The sequence below is a fragment of the Elephantulus edwardii genome, unplaced genomic scaffold (assembly GCF_000299155.1).
Source record: "Elephantulus edwardii isolate Elephantulus edwardi_28Jun2011 unplaced genomic scaffold, EleEdw1.0 scaffold00219, whole genome shotgun sequence".
Lineage (NCBI taxonomy): Eukaryota > Metazoa > Chordata > Mammalia > Macroscelidea > Macroscelididae > Elephantulus > Elephantulus edwardii.
In genome coordinates, this window is record NW_006399969.1 from 4,645,168 (window position 1) to 4,668,257 (window position 23,090).

The window sequence follows — 23,090 nt, forward strand, 5'->3', positions numbered from 1 at the left end:
GCAACAATGAATGAATGGAAACCCAAAATCTCTGTAAATGTTTATGAAAATTAACAAAATATAGAAAAAAAATAAAAAAAAGAAAAGAAAAAAATACCTAAAATAGAGTTATATGGCAAAGAGCTAGTTTTGCAGGCTGAAGGCTGCTGAGGTCAGTTTTACAACAATAGCAGATGTTAAAACAATCCCAAATTCATCAACATCAGGATCTCCATGATTCACAGTCAACTCAACATTTGTTGTTATGTGCTATGTACAACAACTCTGAACCCTGCTCTATCCTGAGCCAACCTTATTGTCTCTGACACATCTACTTCTATTGCCCTAGTCATTTGATCAATCCCTCTCATTGAGAGTGTTCTTCTCTTCTGCTGTCCTTCCATCCTTTCAAGTGTCATGTCCTTCCCCAAGAACTGGTCCCTTCTTGTACATGTCCAAAGTATGTCAGACAAAGCTTCAGAATTCTTGCTTCCGAGGATTAGACTGTGATTATTTTTAAAAGCAGAACAAAACATAAAAGACAAAGCAAATCCTCCTGACAGAGACAAGCGGATGGGCCTCCTCATGTTGCTTTGGCCCCCACTCCCCTGAGCATTTGGGGAACTGATACAGACACCATCATTTCTTCCACCAAGGGCAAGGGACGCATCTGTGATTGGGGACTAGGAACCCTGTCAGCAAGGAGGAGACAGGCCCTCAGTAGAAAACCAAATTAAAAGAGACAGGGACAGACTAGAACATAAGGCAATTTCTGAAGACTTATCAACCACCTGCAGATGACACATTCAGCTTGCTGAAGCTGAGGACGATGTGAAGTGCTTGCTGCTGATGGTCAAGGACGGCTGCCTTCAATATGTGTATTGAAGCTCAACATCAAGAAAACAAATATTCTCACCACTGGGCTGATGGGCAGCATTGTGATAGATGGTGAAAAGATTGAGATTGTTAACTGCTTCCGTTTTCTTGGCTCTGCAATCAATACTCATGGGATCAGCAGCCAGGGAATCCAAAGACAAATTGCATGTGGAAGGTCTGCTGTCAGGGATCACGCCAGAGTACTGAAGAACAGCGTCAGTTTGTAGACTAAGGCGTGCCTGATCCAGGCCATAATCTTCACAATTACTTGCTATATCTCAGAAAACAGGACTATGACTAGAGATGATAGAAAGAGAATGACTCCTTTGAGCTTTGGTGCTGGTGAAGAGTATTGAATAGACCATGGCTTTCTAAGAGAGCAAACAGGTTCATCGTGAAAAGGATGAAACCTGGCTGCTCCTTGAAGTCAAAGATTCTGAGGCTCCATTTTACATACTTTGGGCATGTTACAAAGAGGGACCGGTCTTTGGAGAAGGACATCATGCTTCTTAGTGAAGAGGGACAGCACAAGAGAGGAAGACCATCAAGGGTTGACTCAGTGACTGGGGAAATGGGGGTAGGTGTGTCAGAGACAATAAGGTTGACACAGGATAGAGCAGGGTTCAGAGCTATTGTACATAGTATCGCTATGAGTTGCAAGGAAATCAACAGCACATAACAACAACATCCTGAGGTCTTCTCTCCATGGCTATCTCTGCTGTTGTCTCAGCTGTGGTGGGCTGTGTCCTTCTCCTGGAGAAGACCTAGCAGAGATGCTGTCATCATGGCTATGGCCCTGCACTTTCTCCTAAGGCCTTGTCCACACATTCAACATCATACTGCACCTTAAAAGGGTGGAACCACACACACACACACACACACACATATTCAGATACTGCTTGTCCGTCAGGTGTGGTGCAACAAGGTGCAGAGAAGCATGCGAAGGGAGGAAGAAATACTCTGAAGAACCACAAGACCACTGGAGGTGAAAGCCTGGATGGGAGTGGCCACATGGTGGACCCATAAGCTGTCTTTAGGAAGCAGGATGGAGTTGGGGCTCACAGTGCAGACTCATTAGGATAAGGAGGCGTGGCCAAGACAGGACAGGTAATAATGAGGATACCTAAGGTGGCTCCATGGAGGCTGCTACATTAGGAACATTTCTCCCCACCACCAGGCCCTGGGTCTCTGTCCATCTCTCACTTTGGAGCCTCTGGAACAGGTAGGGTGTCAGCTTTAAAAAACCAGCTCCCGATGGAGGGCCTGTAACTGCCAGGGCAAATGTCTGTAAGAGATGGTAGAGTTCAGGGTGCCTCCCAGCTCGGGAACCGGGAGGATCATGGCTCTCCCTCTGTAGGTTCTCTGGGAGGCTCTGACCCACTGATTCCTCACTTGGTCCACCATTTCTGCTGAGGCGGTGGGGCTGTCATGCACTTCCATCCTAGAAAGGCTTGGGTCCTGCCCCACTGTCTCATTGCCCTCTGTCCACCTCATCCTGCTGCCCCTTGTCCTCAGAGTGCAGGTGCTTGGGATACTTTCAACAATGGGAACACAGAGGAGAGGCGCCTAAGCTACACCTAGAGATCCCAGTGGCCTCTCAGCCAGAGGAATGATAGCGGGTTGGTCAGTGCCCAGGGCACAGGGGTGTGAGCCCAATAGCCTACAACACACTCTGACGAGAAATGAAGGTGGCAATGTACAATTTACATTTCAAAGAAGAACTACTGGAAAGAAAAACCAAGACCAAGACACCAGGCTCTGCCCACTACCAAGTTTGGGTCAGGCCTGGGATAGGCAGGGGGCATGTGCGTTTAAAAATATCCTTGTGGACACCTGCATCCTGCTCACCCTCACAGGCCAGACTGACTGTTGCTTACAAATGGACTTCTGGTGTTGGTTCTGGATGCCTGTTGTACAGACCCCAATAGGGTGGGCCTGTGGGGTGGCACCCTCAGGCTGGGGCCAATGTGGCGGTGGTGGTGGTGATGGGGCCCTGCAGGCTTGGGCCGGTTGTGGCATTGTATCTGTCCAGGCCCTTTTATACATGAGACTTGGAGGCTTCAGGAAGTGTGAATGAAGATGGGCTCCTTGACCTTGTTGGTGGTGGTCATGGCTTTATTACCCTTGGGGCCCCTGGGCTGAGTGCCCCGATCATCAGAGTGAAGGTGCCGAGTCCTGGGTATATTAGAGGTTGATGATGCTCAGCACATTGCTCTAGGGGACCCTGCCGCTGCCTTGTCCCAGGCTGCTGACAACCAGCACAAGAGGGTCATAGGGGGCAATGGCCCAGGTGAGGAGTCCTTGCTGGGCTTGTCTGCTGGGGCTAGCCCCCTGTGGAACTGGGCTTGGCTGCTTGGGAGGTTGTGCAAGGAGTCAGCTGACTTCTGCAGCCAAGGATCTTTGTGGGCCTTGCACATCCAGGATCACTAGACTTCTCACTGGGGGCCACCGATGGGCCACTGTTACTGACAGTCTTGAGGATAAGAGAGAGAATCTCAAAGTTGGACAGGTTGGAGATGCACTTGCAAGGGTCTGTGGTTGTATTGGGATACTGTTGGGGGTTGATGTTGGCTAGGGGCTACGATGTAGCTGAGGGTCCAGGGCTGGCATGGACTGATTGCAGGGCTGAGGACACTGGTGACATGGTGCCTGCCCTGCTTAGGGATGGACAGAACGGTCGGATCCTCAGAGACCAAAAGTTTTGTGCAAGGCGAAGTTGGGCTACCTCAGTGTTAATCCTTCTTCCTCTTCTTCCCACCGCCCCACCCCCATTTTATACTCGTTTACTTATAAAGTTTTATACATTGTTTTTCAAATTAGAACTTTCCTGTTTCTTTTACCTACCCTCCCTAAGCCTGTCTAATTGTGTGATGTTAAGGTTAAGCCTACCCCCATCCTCATCACCTCTCTGCTCCCCCCCCTCTTCCTTGGATCCGTTATTGTTCTACAATAACGGTTTTATACAATATTTGTCTTTGTGGGACTGAGTTAGTCCACTTAACATAATGCTATCCTGTGTGCTGCATAGTATTCCACTGTGTAAATGGACCATAATTTCTCAAACCATTTCATTGTGGTTGGACAGTTGAGCTGTTTCTCTGTTCTTGCGATGGCGAATTATGTTACTACGAACATTGATGTACAAGTCTCTGTGCCTCAGTTCTCATTTTCTTAGGGTAATATTCAAAGCAGCGAAATAGCTGGGTCATATGAAATTTCTGTGTTAATCTTTCTGAGGAAATGCCAAACTGCCTTCCAGAGTAATTTTACCATTTTACAGTCATACCAACAGTGTATAAGAGTTCCTATCTTGCCATAGTCTCTCCAATGTTTATTACTTGTTGCCCCACTAAACTTTGCCACTGCCACTGGGGTAAGATGGTTGGTATTTCAGTGTGGTTTTAATTTGCATATCTTTTATTGCCAGTGATTTTGAGCATTTCTTCATGTATCTGTTGGCTATCTGAATGTCCTCTGTGGGGAAAAAATAAAGTCTTTCCATGTCTCTTGCCCATTTTGTAGTAGGATTATCAGTCTTTCATATGGAGGTCCAGGAGTATTCTGTAGACTTTTGTTATAAGAACCTTGCCTGAGATGGTATTTCCAAATGTTTGTTCCCAGTCAGTATGTCTTCTTTTCAGTGTGTTAGAAAAAGTTTTAGATCAGCACAGAGATTTAATATTCAGAAGATCCAATTCATCAATTTTATCCTCTTCCTATTGTGCAATTCTGGCTGTATTTGGCAGTCTCTCTATATACCATAGACTAGGCCTTCTAAGCTTGATCTCAATTTTTCTCTTATGTACTTTATGGTTTGGGCTTTACTCCCAGATCTCTGATCCACTTTGAGATGATTTTTGTGGATGGTGTGAGATGTGAATCCTGTTTCAGCTTTCTGCAGTCCAGTTTTGCCAACCCCATTTGTTGAAGAGGTTGTCATTATCCCATTTGTAAAGTCCATCTTGATGCAGCTGATCAGCTGCAGCTGTGATAGTGAGTACGCCGGGGTGCCTGAACAGGGGAGTTGGGGAAAAAACTCTTGGCATTTATAAAGCTAAGTTGAGCCTGAGTGGAGGTTATAGTTGTGGCCACCTCAGACTCCACCTGTGTCTAGGAAATACTGAGTCTCCGTTATTGGCTCTCCCTATTTCTAGGAGCTTCTTGACATATGCTATCCTTCAAGTAGAGCTCAGAGGTGCCAGACTTGTTCATGTCTGGACCCCTCCCAGTATAACTAAACATATTTTAAAAAGCAAAGATTATTGAGCATACGAACGACTGCCAAAGAAGAAATAAGTCTGCCTTGGAAGAATTGCAGCCAGAATGAAGACATTTTGATGGCCAACAGACACATGATGAAACACACCAAATCCCTGGCAATTAGAGAGATGCAAATCAAATCTAGAATGAAGTAGCATCTTACTCCAGTAGGAGCAAGCAATAAATGTTGGAGAGGATACAAAGAGATTGGAACTTTCATGTGCTGCTTGAGGGATTGTAAAATAGAACAACCACTTTGGAAGGCAAATAATCTGAGCATAGTAATCTAACAAGATAGATTTAGCTATTTATTTCACAGATGAGCCCTAGTGGCCCAGTGGCAAGAAGCTGTGCTAAAATCCTAAAGGCACAGAGTTCAAATCCATCAGCTGCTTCCCAAAACAAAGATGGATAACCTCCTCACATGTGATTTAGGATTTCTGAAAACCACCTGGAGGGTCAGTAATTGGTTGGTTCTGACTTGAAGCTACATAACAAAGACAACGACAAAATTCCATTACTAGGAATATACCCTGGGGGAAATATTGAACTGAGACACAGAGATTTGTAAATCTTTGTTCATAGCAGCGTTATTCACAATAGCAAGAATATGGAAACAGATCAACTGTCTATCAACAAACAGAGTGAGAACTTGTCATATATTCATAAAATGGAATACTACACAGTACTAAGGGATAACAATTTTGTAAAATGCTATATAATAGTAGAGACCCACTCTTCTCATGAGACCCACTCTTCTCACAAGACCGCTCTTGGAGAACCTTACATTCGCTCTGCTGCAAGACAACAAGGCTTGTGTGGCATGGCTGGTTCAGGAGTATCTTCCAGCCACTGCTTCCCCAGCATCTACTAGAGGCAGCATCCAAGCCCAGGCATACTCACACCCTGACCAGTGTCAGGACCAAGCCCTGCTAGCTTGAGGGTCACAGTTTTAGAGGCAATCCCACCCAAAGCACTAGTCCATCACACCCACTGCCTGAATACCCCACTGTGCCACAGCCTGGAGACCGCCAAGCTGCCGCCTCTGCTGTCCAGCACCAGGAGCACCAATATCACAGGTATTTGGTGAAACACTGCTCTCTAGCTATGTCACGTGGGCTTTCTTAAGTTCAAGCAGAAGAGGCCAGGTGGAGGTGAGGTTTCAGAAAGGCAAGAGTAATCCCAATCTGTTGTGGAATGTTGGGGAGGAAGGGAGGGTCTCTGGCCAGGACAGATCGCCCAAGTTCCAGATAAGTGCAAGCCTCTTGATGGCCTTTAATAAGTGATAGGGAAAGCTCTCCGGTGTTTGGCTGTACCAGTTTGAGAATGTTCGCCACCTGGGAAGACAGCTGCTGCGTTTTTTGAGCTGGAAGTGGTCCGCATGAAGCTGAAGTTCTCGTAACCAATCCACATGTCCCACATGTGTAAGCACACCCTATCCTGCCATCCTGTGTATATAAGTGCACTGCTAATCCTAATAAAATTGAGCTGGACTGACTCTCTGATCCTCTCCCAGAGTGGTTTCTCTCTGTCCTGCTTACCCCCATGAGGGTGTCACTGTAGGTTGCCAGCAAACAGACATCGATATATGGTGCCCATGACAGGGACGGACATGATGTAGAATTGGGGGAGTACCCACTGTGCTCTCTGCCATCAAGTTTTCCGGTGAGTACTCTCTGTACTCACTTCCATCAAGTTTTAGGGTGAAGACCCTTTGTGGTCACTCCTGTCAGGTATTGGGGGAGCACCCCTTTCCATGCTCACTCCCATCAGGGAAGACCTGATGCAACTTTCTGGGCCTGACCCGACCTGATGTAGTTTTGGTGGCCTGACATAGTAGGCTTAAAATTTGACGTAGGTGGAAGGGAAGAGAACCCTTAACACATGCCTTATTTGACTCTAAGTTCTTAATGTACAGTGTGGATAAAGAAAGAGCTTTAAGATCTCAGAATCAATGAATAGCTTTTCAGCTGCCTGGATATATTCTTTACTTATGACCACTGTAGTGTCTGCTGTGGGGATGAAGAAGTACAGTTTGGTGAGTCTATCTGGAGATGTAGATTAGGACTTCTCCACGTCTTCTCCTCTCTTCCTCTCTCTGACTCCACTGATAGGACACCAGGAACCACAGGTCCTGCCTAACCTGAACCACATGTGGGTAGAGGAAGAGTAAATAGCAGAGAGCCCAGGAGGCGGTAGGTGGAGCTGTGATCCTGGATAAGATCTGGGGATTGCTACATTGTGGAAAGCACCTTCTCTCCGTGCTCTACGCTGTCATTCCACTCTATAGCTAAAATTAGAGCTAAGGCCACTTAGCTCTAAGAAGAAGACCTATATGTGAACAAGGCTGAGGCCATGCTGATTATAAAAGGTCTTTTGGTTGAATCCATCTTGGCCAAGTGAATTACTTGTGATTTTAGGTACCATCATCTACTGCTTCAATCCCAGACTTATTGAATGATACTGGAGTCACTGATGGGATCAATTGTACTGGTAAGAACATCAATCATCATTTTGTTAGTCATTTGTGTTTTAAAGTTGTGTAGAACATATTAATAGACACTGTCCACATTATTGTGTTTCCATCCATATAGAAGGAGCTTTGTCCTTTCCATTCACCAGAGTGTCATTTGAGATCTGAAGAATCTGCACCACACACTGACGTGCCCAAATCACTGTGGGGAAAATTTCCTATAACATCATTCTTGTCTCAACCTCTTCAGAGGCTCTTCTCAAGACTTTTCTACCACACATGGATAACAAGAGAGCTCATAGAATAATGTGTCTCTTTCCAAAACACGGTGTTTTGATTTGTCCTGCACTTTATAGCTGTTGCCTTAGATTCTTGAAATAATGAATACCTGTCATGGATTCCACTGACAATCTCATAGATATACCTTTGGAAGGAAGAGCTAAGTTGATGAGGGTTTGCTCACTGGGGCCTAAGGGATAGCATGATGAGCAAAATAAACTGAATCCAATTCCCAGGGATACCATGCTTGAGGGCAGAGACACTACTGCATCCCCCAAGATTTAATGTATGTGATCCCATAGATGACAGTGGACACCAGCATCCTTCTGTGCTGTACCCCGCAGCTCTCATCTCTGAGACTCTGAGATTGGGAGACAATAAAGCAGAGACAATCTGTAGCTCTGCCCTTCCTGTGCAGACTAAGTGAGACTCCTGGTTCAGGACCTGAAGATGGGGAGGTGCCCAGGTGATAAATGACTTCATGAGTAGAAAAGACAGTCAATTTCCTTTTTCTATATAAAACTAATGGAGTCAGTTGGTGTAGTGTAGGAAGCCATCCTGAGCAGGTCTTAGCTCTGCTCTGCCATGCACAACTCTATTTTGTCTGTGGACCTCATTCCCTATATTCACTTCTGACATGCAGTGGGCAGAGCTCAGCCTGAGGCCACCCTGCCCATCTCTGGGAATATGTTTACCCCACTAAATCAGTACCTGTAATTCAATGCCTTGGGGCATGCCCTTCCCTCTCTATTGTAAACTGACAGCCTAGGGCTGGGTTTCCTGGCAGCCTGGCCTACACAAGTTGTCTAAATTGGGGCTTGATCAGATAATTTTGTCTTGCCTCCAATTTTTAGCTCTTTTGTCCCTCCCTCATACCGCACTTCCCTCTCCTTAGGACACGTGAACCCACAGGTTGGGTCAGTGTAGCCCTTAAGAATTATACTGGTAACCCAAATGTGGACCCTCCCAGGTAGTTTGAATTCACCAGCTACTCTGGGAGAGGAAGATGGGTCATCTCCTCTTTTTAATTTATGGCCCCGAAAACTTACTCAAAGATCAGCCATGTGTCAAGTTCAACTTAAGGATGATAAGACTGGATCCACTAAACTAAGAAGTTTCTTGCCATTGTTGTTGTTTACCACTTACTTGGAACCAAGCCATAGTTGACCATCTAGTGGGTTTTCAGAGGTAGATAATCACAAAGGAAGAGATTACCCATCTTCTTCCCAAAACAAAGTATAGCACTGTTTATTCACTCATCCAAATTAGAATCAGTTTGTTACACGATCTTTCTTTTTAACACACTAGAAATATAGTTGATAAGATATTATGACAATTCTAACTCTGAAAATTCTTTCAAGGCATCCCTTCCTCCTCTTTTGCAAATATTTCCTTCAAGAAAATATCCCGCTTTCTTTGGAAGTGCACCTTGCCTTCTATGTCTAGGCCTCAGGCAGCAGAGGGCGCTGTGTCCTATCCCTGAGTGTCTGTGTCCTTTTGCTGCTGAAAGCCACCCACCAGCCTCTCTTCTGATGCCTTCTGCCTGATACTCCCTAAGTTTCAGATTTGTGACATCACAGGCCTCTTGGAACCACAGATCACCTCTAACTCCAAGCCCAACCCCTCCCTGGATAAGTTTTCTGTGGTGATGTTTTAGCATATGAAGGGAGGTCATTGTTTTGCATAAAGAGGCCTCCTCTCTGCTATTGGGGGAAATAAGAGGACCTTGGGGAGCTCAGGCCCAGCTGTGGTTTACAGAATGATGAGTCTTGTGGGTTCTAACAATATGGCCTGGGATTCTCTCCTTCTCACCCTCCTTATTCACTGCTCAGGTGTGTGCAGTCCAGCAACTAGAGCAGGGGATGGAAAGACCAGAGAACTGTCTTTTACTCTGAATCTACCTCTCTCACCTCGTGTCTCTCTTGACTTTCAGGGTCTTTGGCTCAGTCTGTCCTCACTCAGCCATCTGCAGTGTCCAAGTCTGTTGGGGAGACAGTCACAATCTCCTGCACTGGAAGCAGCACTAATGTTGGACGTGGATATCCAGACTGGTTACAGCAGCTCTCTGGTAGTGTTCCAAGAACACTTATCTATGATGCTGATAAGAGACCATCCGGGATCCCAGAACGATTCTCAGGCTCCAGGTCAGGGAACACAGCCTACCTGAGCATCTCTGGGCTCCAGTCTGAGGACGAGGCTTATTATTACTGTGCAGCCTGGGACAACAACATTAATGCTCACACAGTGCTGCAGGCCAGTGGGGAAGTGAGACAAAAACATTCTGCACACAACAGTGGGTCTTCTCTGTGCATCCTCAGTCAGGACACCTGTTCCCCCTTGTTTGACTTAAAGCAAACATTCAAGATATTCTCAAGAAATATATTTCTTTTACCATATTCCACCTGCAAATCATATCCTTTTCAACAACATGTGGTCTGGTATTTTGAAATGGAAAGAGAATCCTGTAACCTAGGATTTGACTTCTCAAGGAAATCTACAACATAATAAGGTGAAAGTCAAGAACACACAGTTCAACTGTGTGTCACTTCAAAAAATCAACTATTTCAGAGGTCCATCCAATCATATCACTCAGTGATTCTCAAATATATGGTTATCAATACTTTAGATACTCAAATCCAGTGCATATAAGGAGAGGAGGAAAAACATCTTAGACTTCACAATGGAATGAAAGGAGTAAGAAGGGAGAAAATATATAAAATGTACAAACACCAATAAAAATGAGAATAGGACATTATGGTAATATTTTGTTTTAGGTGCCATTGAGTTTGAGTGTGGTGCATAGCAACCCTATGGACAACATATCTGAACCCTGTCCTATTTTGTGCCATACTCACACTTTCTGTCACATTAGAGCCCATTGCAGCAGTAATTGTGTCCTGCCATCTGGTTAATGATCTTCCTCTAATTTGCTGACCCCCATCCTTCCTGGATGTCAGGTCCTTCTCCAAGGAACAAATCCTCCTAACTACATATCCAATATAAAAGCATGTTTATCCTAGCAACATACCTGAAGCATGTGCATTGCCATAGGCATGATTATCATGTCAGGAGGAAGTTTCCTAATCCATCCCGTGAATTTCTAGCACAGAAGATATTTTGATAACTTAGCTCCCATCTTTAAGAATGATCTATGCTCCTGTGATCTCTTCTAGCACAGCTGATGTCTGCATTTCCATTGCCCTCATAGTAAATGGTCCTCTGTGTTGTAAAATGTTTTTACAGGCAACAATAAATGTGTGATTTTAGGCATGGTCTTGTGTAGTTGCCATCACTCAATAATCTCTTAATGAATATTTAGATTCTAGAATGTGATTGATGTCTTCAGGTACAATCAGAATGCAATCCCCATTTAATGCTTCATCTCTATAAGCATTCTTGTAAAAAAAAAAAAAAATAAAATGTGAGCTACATTCCCAAAGCAAGACACTGATTTTCCCTAGAATAAAAAAAAAAACCAACAACTTGATTCTGAAATCTTGGGATCACACATGTTCACTTGGGCCTCACCGAACTTCCATACTCTACCCAAATCTTCTCCTGCCCAGGATGGTCTGGTTACATGTGCTTCTTTTGTGTTTTGAAATCCAACTTAACATTTTCGTAGGCAGGACTGTACAAATGTCCTGTCATAGTGCATTCCTGATACTTGATGGAGGATTGTCAGTGTCCTCTACAGAGTGAAGTTTTGCATGTGCAGGAAAAAACCTGGTACAATCACTTCCTCTGTTCAAATCATGTGTGGACCCTAGAACAAAAGGTAACTATCTCCCCTGAAGGGCTATCATTTCTGGAAATTTGGAGTGTTCAACAAAGATGGAATGAGGAATCACTTATTCATAGGGGGTGGAATGCCCACCACCAACCCTCCACCTGCCAACTGCCATGTTGGCCTGTTTCCATTTACAGGTGGAAAAGTGATTTATGTCCCATCCCTTTGTCAGCTCTGCAGACAGAGCAGGGCCCAACCAGAGAGACACTCCTCTGCCTTGGATGGTGGAATGCCTACCACCACCCTCCGCTTCCTGCACAGCATATTGACTTGTGTTCTTTCAAAGAAAAGAGAGTGATTTATGTGCCCCTGTCAGCAACCAGAGAGAAGAGGTAAAAAAAAATTAAAACAGATTACCAATATGCAAAATCCTGTCAATATATCACCAGCAGCTGGTACAAGAATGATGTCCCATAGGTACAAGGTTCAAATCCACCAGATGCTCTGCTGAAGACCGAGGGACAATCTCCTCCTGTACCAGTCAGATCCGATTTGAAGGTACACACATAAAAAATAATGAAATTTTTAAAAAATTTAAAAAAAGAATTATGTTAATGATGAGACTGAATTGTCTCATAGAGTAGATAAGAGAGGGACTTTTGCCTTGAACAATACTGTCTAGCTACATCACATGGCATTTCTTAAACTCCAGTGGAATAGTTCAGGTGGAGCCATGGCTCTTGAGGGCAAGAATCATCCCTCTTCAGGAAGACAAGAGGGAAGCTCCAATAAACAGTTTCTTCACAAAACATTGCCATACCCTGGGTGATTATTATATAGTTATAACAACCTAACATCTACTAAGAAAAGACTCACATAATGTGAAGAAAGCAGCAGTTTGCCTCTGTCATCATAAAAAACAAAATAATGCTTCTCTTCAAAAAAACCAACCCAATGAATACTGGAGATAGAGAAAACCAGAAGAAATATGTTGACATGAAGTTGTGTGACAGTTATAGATGAAGATGTAAATGATTTAAGAAACAAGGGAAGACATTAAAACAGCAAATATCCTGGAGACAGTGATCCACAAGAAATATTTTGATAAGGAGCAACTTGAACAGCTACAGTAAAAAGCAAAAAAAGTTGGAAGAAAAATTGATAATATAGATAAAGAGGTACAAAAACTTAAAAAAATCATCACAAGACAGAGAGGGAACAGCAAACACAGTACTGGAAATAAGAGAAATGCATGAAAATGATATCCAGAATATTAAGACAGAAATGGCAGAAGTGTCCAACTTGCTGGTGGGACAAAAACGTAGAATTGAAGAGATGGAACAAAGAGTCAGTGAGCTGGAATACAAGAGTGTCACTGGAAACAAACTAGCAGAAAAATCACAGATGAGATGTAAAGAAAACATAACGATCATGTGGGATGTCATCAAAAGGTAGATGTATTATTGGAATTCCAAAGCCCAGGAGTGACAAGGAAAAGAAAATAATGGAAAAAGTACTAGAAGAAAACCTCCCAGGAATTATGAAGAATTGGGGAAACCACATTCAAGAAGCAGTGAACACCACATACACTAGACCCAAAAAGAAAAATATCAAGATATAGCATGATCAAACTCTCCAAGATAAAAGAGAATTAAAAGAATACTAAAAGCAGTGTGACAAAAACAAAGAGTCACCTACAAAAGGGAAACTATTAGACTAAGTAGTGATTTCTCAGCATGAGAAACCATGAGAGGTAGAATATGATGACAATAGAGGAAGTTGAAAGAAAACAATTTCCAGCCACGGATCCTTCGCCCAGCGAAGCTCTCCATCAAATATAAAAGAGAAATTAGATCCTTTGAAAAAATGAGGGAACTTAAGCTATTTGTGAAAACAAGACCAAAACTACAAGAAATTTTAAGTGAAGTCCTTGAAAAGATGTCAAAGGAAAGTAGATGGATCACAGAAACCAGAAACAACAGATAAAAAAACAAAGGAAAATGGCAACAGTAGGACCTGGCCTCACAATAACCACACTTAATCGAATGGGCAAAATGCATCAATTAAGAGAAAAAGAGTAACAGGATGGATAAAAACACAAAGCCCATAGATATGTTGCCTATAAGAGACACATCTAACAAATGGAGAGAAAGGTAGACTCATAATCAAATGCTGGGGGAAAAAACATAGAAAGCAAATGACAACCTCAAAAAAGGAGGAATGGTAATACTAATAATCTCTGATAAAATAGACATCAGAAAAAAAACAACCCTAAAAGATAAGGAAGGACATTACATACTGATTAAAGGCACAGTAGATTAAGAAGACATAAAAATAGTCAACATTTACGCAAAATCATGTTGTTGTTGTTATTTTTGTTGTTTTTGTTATGTGCTGTCAAGTCACCTGTGACCCATAGTGACTTCATGTACAACAGCTCTAAACCCTGCCTTGTCCACAACCAGTCTCACTAATTTTGACACACCAACCCCCATTACCACAGTTACTGTATCAATCCATCTCACCCAGAGTCTTCCTTTCCTGCGCTGTCACTCCACCCTTCCAAGCAGGATGTCCTTCTCCAAGGACATAGCCTCTCCTGACCATATGTCCAAAGTATGTGGGACAGAGCTTCAAAATGCTAACCTTCAAGGAGAAACTTTGTTTCACACCCTCAAGACAGACTTATTTGTTTCCTTGAGGTCCATGGTGTGTTCAAGACCCTTCTCCAGCACCATTTGAAGGAATTGATTCTTTTTTTCTGTCATCTTTAGTCATTGTCCAGCTCTTTGACGCATAGCCAAGTAATTGCCAAGACCATGGCCTGGATTAGGCACATCTTAGTCTCTAGACTGACATCGTTGCTTTTCAGGACTCTGGAGAAGCCCCTGATAGCAGATTTTCCTAACACAATTCATCTTTTGATTACCTGACTGCTGGTGTTAAGTGTGTTGGTTATGGAGCAGCACAAGCTATAATAGTTAACAACTTTAATGTTTTCTCTACCTATCATGGTGAAGCCAATTGGCTCAGTGGGGAGAATCTTGGTCTTCTTGATGTTGTGTTCCAATCCATATTGAAGACTACAGTCTTTGACCTTCTACAGCAAGTGCTTCAGGTCTTCTTCAGTTTCAGCAAGCAAAGTTGGGTCATCTGCATAATATAGGTTGTTGATGAGTTTTCCACCAATCCTGTTGCCACTTCCTCCTCATAAAGCCCTCCTTTCTGAATGAGCCGTTCTGCATATAGACTGAAAAGACAGGATATATTACTGACACATTTCTTTCCTAATTTTGAACCATGCAGGGTTACCCTGCTCTGTTCTGAGGACAACTTTCCTGGCCCAAGCACATATTTTTCATATGCACAATCAAGTGTTCTGATATTCACATTTTCCTCAAGGTTAACTACAATTTGTTGTGATCCTCACAGTCAAATGCTTTTGCATAGTCAATGAGACACAGATAGACATTCCTCTGGTACTCTTTGCTTTCTGCCAAGATCCATCTGACATTGGCAATAATGTCTCTAGTGCCATGGGCTTTTCAAAAACTGGTTTGTATTTCTGGTAGTTCTCTGTTAATGCACTCTTCCAGTCATTTCTGGATAATCTTCACTAAGATTTACCTAGTGCATGATATTAGTGGTAGTGTTTGATATGTACACACTCTGTCAGGTCACTTTTTTTAAAAAATGGGAATAAATATGGGTATCTTCCAGTCAGGTGGACAAATAGCTATCTTCCAGACTTCTTGGCAAAATTTACTGAGTACATCCAGGGCAACATCTGTTTGTTGAAATATGTCATTTGATATTTCATCAATTCCTGGGGCTTTATTTTTTTTCCAAGTCTTTCAGAGATGCCCAAATTTCTTCCTTCATCACGGTTGCCTATTGATCATATAGTTTCTTGAAATTCTTCTGTGTCAGGCAATTCTTTTTGGTCAGTGACTCTGTATACTCCTTCTATCTTATTTTAATGCTTCCAGAATCACTCAATCTTGTGTGCTTAGCATCCTTAAACATTGCATCTTGGGTTTTGAATTTCTTCTTTAGTTCCTTCAGCTTAAGAAATGTTGAGTGAGTATATCACTTTTGGTTTTCCAAGTCCAGCTCCTTGCACATTTTATTATAATATCTTGCCTATTCTTCCCAAGCAGCCCTTTGAGATCTTCTACTCAGCTCCATAACCTCTTGATTTCTTCCATTTGCTTTGACTTCTTGGTGCTCTAGTGCACTATTCAGAATCTCATCTGGCATTCGTCTTCATCTTTTCTTTTCTTCCTTCTTGGTAATGACATTTTGCATTATTAATGAACAATATCCTTGAAATCTTCCCACAGCTTATCATATCTTCCCACAGCTCATCTACTCTCCATCCTTTAATGTTCATAGCCTCAAACATGCTTCTGATTGAGTTTTTAAATTCGTAGAGAATAGACTAAAGATCAAATTTTGATTCCTGTGGATATGATGCTATGACCTTTAAAATACATAAGACAACGGTTAACAGAATTGAAGAAAGAAATCAACAGCATCACAATAGTGGTAATAAACTTCAACACACCACTATCACCATCAAAGAATAGGTCCACCTAAATTAACTCAACATAGATGTTGTTGTTATTCTTGTTGTTATGTGCCATCGTTCTATCCTGTGCCACCCTCGCTGTCTCAAATACACTTATTCACACCACTCCACTCACAGAATTGATCCATCTCATCGACGGTCTTCCTCTCCTGTGCCATCCCTCCAATCTCCCAAACATGACATCCTTCTTCAATGACCAGTCTCTCCTTGCAGAAGATTTCAATGATACAAGCAGCCAGTACGACCTTGTGGATGTATTCAGGGTCCTTCAGCCAACAAAACTCAGTTCATTTTTTTCTCAGGTGCACACGATACAGTCTTCAGAATCAATCATTTATTAAGACACAAATAAGACTCAACAAATTAAAAAAAAATTGAAATAATGCCAATTTTCTTTTCAGACCAGATATTATAAAGCTAGAAATTAACCAAAGGAAGGTAAAGCTTACAAAGTCATCCAAATGGGAGATAAATAACTATCTGCTAGAACATGTTTTGGTTATAAAATAAATAAAAAATTCATTTTAAAGTTCCTGGAAATAAATATAAATGGAACTATAACATAGGATAGCCTCTGGGATACAGCTAAGGCAGTCCTCAGGGGAAAGTTCATAGCAATAGGCACAGAAATAAAAAAGGAAAAAAGGGGGAAAAATCCATAGCCTAACTCAACACCTTCATCAACTAGCAAAATAACAACAATCTAAATCTGCAGCATCTAGAAGAAATGAAATTGTAAGGAAAAGAACTGAAGTCAATGAGATAGAAAATAGGAAATTGACTGAAACCATCAGTAAGATGAGGAGCTGATTTTTTCAAAGGTTGATAAAATTGATAAACCAATGGCAAACTTAAGAAAAGAAAAAAAAGAAGAAGACACCGATAACTTGGTTAAGAAATACTAGAGGTGATATCACAGAGGATCAGGTAAAATTATATCTATAATATCGGAATACTATGAAAAGATACACTCTGATAAAGTTGAAAGCCTAGAGTAAATGAGCAAATTCTTTGATACTCATGCCCTACCTAAATTGACCTGGACAGATGAAGAACATTGAACAAACCCATCACAGAAGAAGAAATTGAAAAGGTCATAAAAAGATTTCCCCATAAGAAAAGTTCTGGACCAGACGATTTCACAGCTGAATTCTAACAAACATTCAAAGAAGATCTATCACCAATTCTATTTAAAGTATTTTAAAAATTGGAAAAGAAGGATCACTCTCAGAGCCCTTTTAAGAGGCAAGCATATCCCTAACAACAAAGCCAAGCAAAGATATTACAAAGAAAGAAAACTGAAGACCAATATCTTTGATGAATACAGATGCAAAAATCCTGAACAAAATCCTAGCCAATAGAATCCAAAAGTACATAAAAAAATAATTCACCATGACCAAATGAGATTCATACCAGATATGCAAGAATGGCTCAACATAAGAAAATCAATCCATGTAATTCACTATATTAACAAATAACAGGAACCATATGATCTTAGCAATTGATGCAAAAGAGGCACTTGACAAAATACAACACATGTTCCTGATTAAGACAGATAGCACAATTGGAATAGAAGGGAATTTCCTCAAATAGTAAAAAGTATATATAAAAAACCAAGAGTCTTCGAATCCACCAGATGCTCTGCCAGGGAAGGAGGGACAATCTCCTCCTGTACTAGTCAGATCTGATTTGATGGTACATTCACACAAAAACAATAATAAAATTTAAAAAAAAAACCAAACAAGAGTCAACATCATATTCAATTGAGAAAGACTAAAAGTATTCTCCTTGCAAACAAGGACCAGACAAGGATGCCTACTGTTAGTTACCACTTCTATTGAATACCGTATTGGAAGTGCTTTCTAGGGCAATAAGACAAGAAAAGGCAATAAGAAGCATCCAGATCAGTAAAGAGATGGTTAAACTGTCACTATGTGTGTGCTTTTGTTTGTTGTTGTTGTTAAGAGCTGTACAGTCATAGGCGACTCATAGTGACCCTATGAACAAAATTCGTCAGCACTTGAGAGACATTCATCTTTTCTACAGGTTCACAGGGGTTCCAGAGGCAAGCTATTATGGCAGAGGATACCACAACTGCATTCAAGCTGGTTTTAATTGGGGAGCTCTACCAAACACTGTCCACCATGGGTAATCATTAACACATCTGAAACATTAGTGTCACAGTGTCCAGCTTCACAGCAACCACAAATGGACACACTAGGGCAATATCTATCTATCTATCTATCTATCTATCTATCTATCTATCTCTATCTCTATCTCTATATAATGTTAGTAGGCCAATATCCAAAAATCAGTAGGATTCCTCTACACAACAAAAAGAACTCAGAGAAAGAAACCAATGAAGCAATACCGTCTAGAATAGACAAGTACAAATTGAGATACGTGGGAGTGAATCTAATTGAGATATAAAAGATCTATACAAAGAAAACTAGTGATCCTTTATGCAAGGCACAATAAAAGTCCTAAAGAAATTGAAAAATCTGAGCTGTTTGTGGAGAGGAAGACTCAATATCATGAAAATGGCAACCTTACCAAAAACAATATACATGTAAAACACACTCTCAGTACAGACACTAAATTCATTTTTCAAGAGGATCAAAATGGAAATTGTCAAACTGATCTGGAGAGACAAGAGACCCTGAATAAACAAAACACATCTTAGAAACAAAAAGAGGGTGGAGGCATAACACTCCCTGACCTCAAAGCCTATTACACAGCTATAGTAAGCTAAACAGCAAGGTCCTGGTACAATAACAGAAACATAGACCAATGGAACAGAATTGAGAACTCTGAAATAGACAGAGATATCTATGGTCACTGATACTCAACAAAGAAATTAAAGCGGTCAATTGAGGAAATGACAGCCTCTTCAGCAAATGGAGCTGGCAAAACTAGATTTCCACTTACATAAAGCCAAAACAGGATCCATATCTCACATGATACACAAAAATTAACACAAGGTCAATCAGAGACCTGGGAGTAAGCCCCAAACCATAAAGTTCATAAAAGACAAAGTGGGAACAAGCTTAGAAGCCCTAGTCTACAGTATAAAAAGACTGCCAAATACAAGTAGAAATGTCCAAACTGAAAAGGATAGATATGATGAATGGGAACTTCTAAAGATTAAATCCCTGTGCACATAAAAACATTTTCCAACACTCTGAAAAAAGAACCTACCCACCAGGAACAAACAATTGTTAATATTATCTCAGACACAAGTCTCATAACAAAAGTTGGCATAATACTCCTGGGCCTCCACAAGAAAAAACTGATACATTGTTGGTGGGATTGTACAATGGTACAACCACTCTGGAAGGCAGTTTGTTGCTTCCTCAAAAATCTGAACATTGAAATTCCATATGACCCAATTTTTCCACAGCTTGGAATATACCCAGACAAGATGAAAACTGAGGCACAAACAGAGACGTGTACACCAATGATAGCAGTGTCATTCACCATTGCAAGAACATGGAAACAGCCCAGATGTCCAAATACAATTGAATGGATTGATAAAGTATGGTACATTCATACAATGAATACTACACTGCATGCAGGAGCAATGGTTTTGTAAATTACAACCTAACTTGGGAGGGACTGAGCAGCATTATACTAAGTAAACTAACTCAGTCTCAAGAGGACAAATATTGCATAAAACCATTATTTTAGAATTAGTATCAAGATCCAAGGAGGTGAGGGTGAAAGCAGAGGGATGAGCATGTGTGGGAGTGTGTGGGGAGTAGATTAAACGTGAGTCTGTATAATTTGATGGGTGGAGGGATCAGGGAAATTGGAAGAATGTGTCCTGAAAAGCATTGCTTTCATATTTATGAACAAACTATTATAGATTGAAAAACATAAGAAAATCAACATAATTTACCACATTAACAAAGCAAATAAAAGAACCATATGATCTTAACAAAGATACATAAAAATGCATTTGACAAAATCCAGCACACATCCAGACAGATACTCAGCAAAATAGGAGTAGAAGGGAATGTCCTCAACATAGTGAAAAGTATATATGCAAAACCAAGAGTCAATATCATTTTCTTTTTTTTATTAAATTTTATTAGTTTTAATGAACATTTACAGAGATTTGGGGTTTTCATTCATTCATTGTTGCACTGTTTTCTCCACCCTCATACCCAGTTCGTTCTTCTTCCCCCCCACCAATGTCTGTTTTAATCAATATCATTTTCAATGGGCATATACTAACAGTATTTTGCATGTGAACAAGGACCAGGTAAGGAGGTCCACTGTCACCACTTCTATTTAATATTGTATTGGAAGTACTTTCTACGAAAGCATGACAAGGGAAGGAAACAAAATGTATCCAGATAGGCAAAGAGATGGCAAACTGTCACTATATGCAGAAGATATACACAGAAAACCTCAAGGACTCAACAAAAAAATGAGGCAAGATAACAGACCAATTTAGTACAGTGGCAGGATATAAGGTCATTATACAAAAGTCAGTGGAATTCCTCCACAGTAACAAAGAGAATTCAGAGAAGGAAATTTTGAAAGCAATACCATTTACAATAGTCAACCACAAACGAAGATACTTTGAGTGAATCTAACTAGAGACACAAAAGACCTGTATGAAGAAAACTACAGAGCATTTCTGTGAGACACATTTCTTCTCTATCCAGTTGCAACCTCACTGTCTTGGACACAACAACTTCCATTGCCCCAATCACAAAATCAATGCATCTCATTGAGGGTCTTCCTATCCTGGCTGTACCTCCATCCATCTCATTGAGGGTCTACCTCTCCTGGCTCTCCCTCCACTCTCGCAAACATGATGTCCCTGTTTAAAAAATGGTTCCTCCCTGTCAACCAAGAATACTGCACCCAGCAAAATTATCCATTAAATATGAAGGAGAGATAATGACATTCCCAGAAAAGCAGAACTAAAGAGAGTTTGTAAAAACAAGACCAGCATTGCATGAAAGACTCAGAGATGTCCTCCTTACAGAGATACCACAGAAAGCATCATGGACCAAAGTAACTAGCAACAACACCAAAAAGAACTCAACACAATGATAGCAATAAAATCTTGCCTCTCAATAATCACACTGAATGTAAATAGTTTAAATGTGCCACTGAAGAGGAAAAGAGTAGCAGACTGGATAAAAAGCGAAAATCCATCAATATGTTGTCTACAAGAGACACATCTGAAAAATGAAGATAAATACAGACTAAAAATAAAAGGGTGGGGAAAATATACCAAGCAAACAGCAACCAGAAAAAAGCAGGAGTAGCGATATTAATCTCTGATAAAATAAATATCCATATAACAACCATCACAAAGGACAAGGAAGGTCACTACATGATGCTGAGAGGGTCAATAGAACAAGAGGACCTAACAATAATAAATATTTATGCACCAAATGAAAGACCTGCAGAACATATAAAACAAATATTAACAAAACTGAAAAAGGAAATAGACAACACTACTATAATACTTCAAGACTTCAATACACCCATCTCAAGAAAAGGTACAACTACCAGAAAGAAACTAAACAAAGATACTGAAGAATTAAACCACACAATAAACCAACTTGACGTCATAGATATTTATAGGCTAATGCACCCCAAAAAAACACCGTGTACCTTCTTCTCTAATGTACATGGAACATTCTCCAGAATAGATCACATTCTAGGACACAAGGCAAGCATCAATAAATTAAAAAACTTGGAAATAATGCAAAGCATCTTTTCAGACCATAATGCTACAAAATTAGAAATTAATAATAGGACGATAAAGGAGAAAAAAAAACATGCATTTGGAAGCTGAACAACTCCTCGCTTGAACACGACTGGGTACTAGAAGAAATAAAAAATGAAATTAAAAAGCTTCTTGAAACAAATGACAATGAAAACACCACTTACCAAAACCTCTGGGAAACAGCCAAAGCAGTAATTAGAGGTCAATTTATAGCAATAAGCAAACACCTCAAAAGGCAAGAAAAACTTAACATTGACTATCTAACTCAACATCTTCAGCAAATTGAAAAAGAGCAGCAAGAAAACCCTACACCCTCTAAAAAAGCCAAAAATATAAAAATTAGACCAGAAATAAATGAAATAGAAAACCAAAACACAAGTGAAACTATAAACAAAACAAACTGTTAGCAAAACTCACAAAGGAAAAGAAAGATAAAGCACAAATAATGTGAATAAGAGATGAGTCAGGCAGCATCACAACAGAACCAACGAAAATACGAAAGCTAACATTAGAGTATTATGACAAATTCTACTCAAACAAATATGAAAACCTAGAGGCAATGGACAAATACCTAGAAATGCATAACCTACCTAAACTAACAGAAACTGAAATTGAACATCTGAACAGATCCATTGCAAAAGAAGAAATTGAAAAAGGTAATACAACAACTTCTGACCAAATGAAAGCCCTGGACCAGATGGTTTTACAAGTGAATTTTATCAAACATTCAGAGAAGAATTGTCACCAATTCTCATAAACTATTTCAGGAAATAGAGAAAGATGGAATTGTCCCAGATTCATTCTATGAAGCAAATATATCCTTGATACCAAAGCCAGGTAAGGAAACCACCAAAGTAGAAAACTATAGGCCAATATCTCTTATGAACATAGAGGCAAAAATACTGAATAAAATGCTGGCCAATAGAATTCAAAGATACACCAAAGAAATAATGCATCCTGACCAAGTGGGATTTATAACAGGTATGCAAGGGTGGTTCAACATAACAACAACAATCAATGTAATTCATCATATTAACAAAGCAAAGAAAAAGAACCACATGATCCTATCAATTGATGCAGAAAAGGCCTTTGACAAAATCCAACACCCTTTCCTGATTAAAATGCTCAACAAAATAGGGTTAGAGGGGAA

General features: G+C 40.8%; 1 protein-coding gene and 1 gene segment (V, D, J or C); both read left to right on the forward strand.

Moving 5' to 3' along the window:
• Nucleotides 1–9,524, forward strand: part of LOC102845234 — a 115,083-nt gene extending 105,559 nt beyond the window's left edge. Inside the window, exon 8 of the mRNA XM_006898079.1 lies at nucleotides 9,378–9,524. Within this exon, the coding sequence (XP_006898141.1) occupies nucleotides 9,378–9,524 (147 nt within the window). The remainder of the gene's footprint in view (nucleotides 1–9,377) is intronic.
• A 129-nt stretch (nucleotides 9,525–9,653) lies between these two features.
• Nucleotides 9,654–10,372, forward strand: LOC102845645. The segment is given in 2 exon segments: nucleotides 9,654–9,699; nucleotides 9,801–10,372. Coding segments are annotated over 2 exon segments (618 nt in total).
• The last annotated feature ends 12,718 nt before the right edge of the window (nucleotides 10,373–23,090 follow it).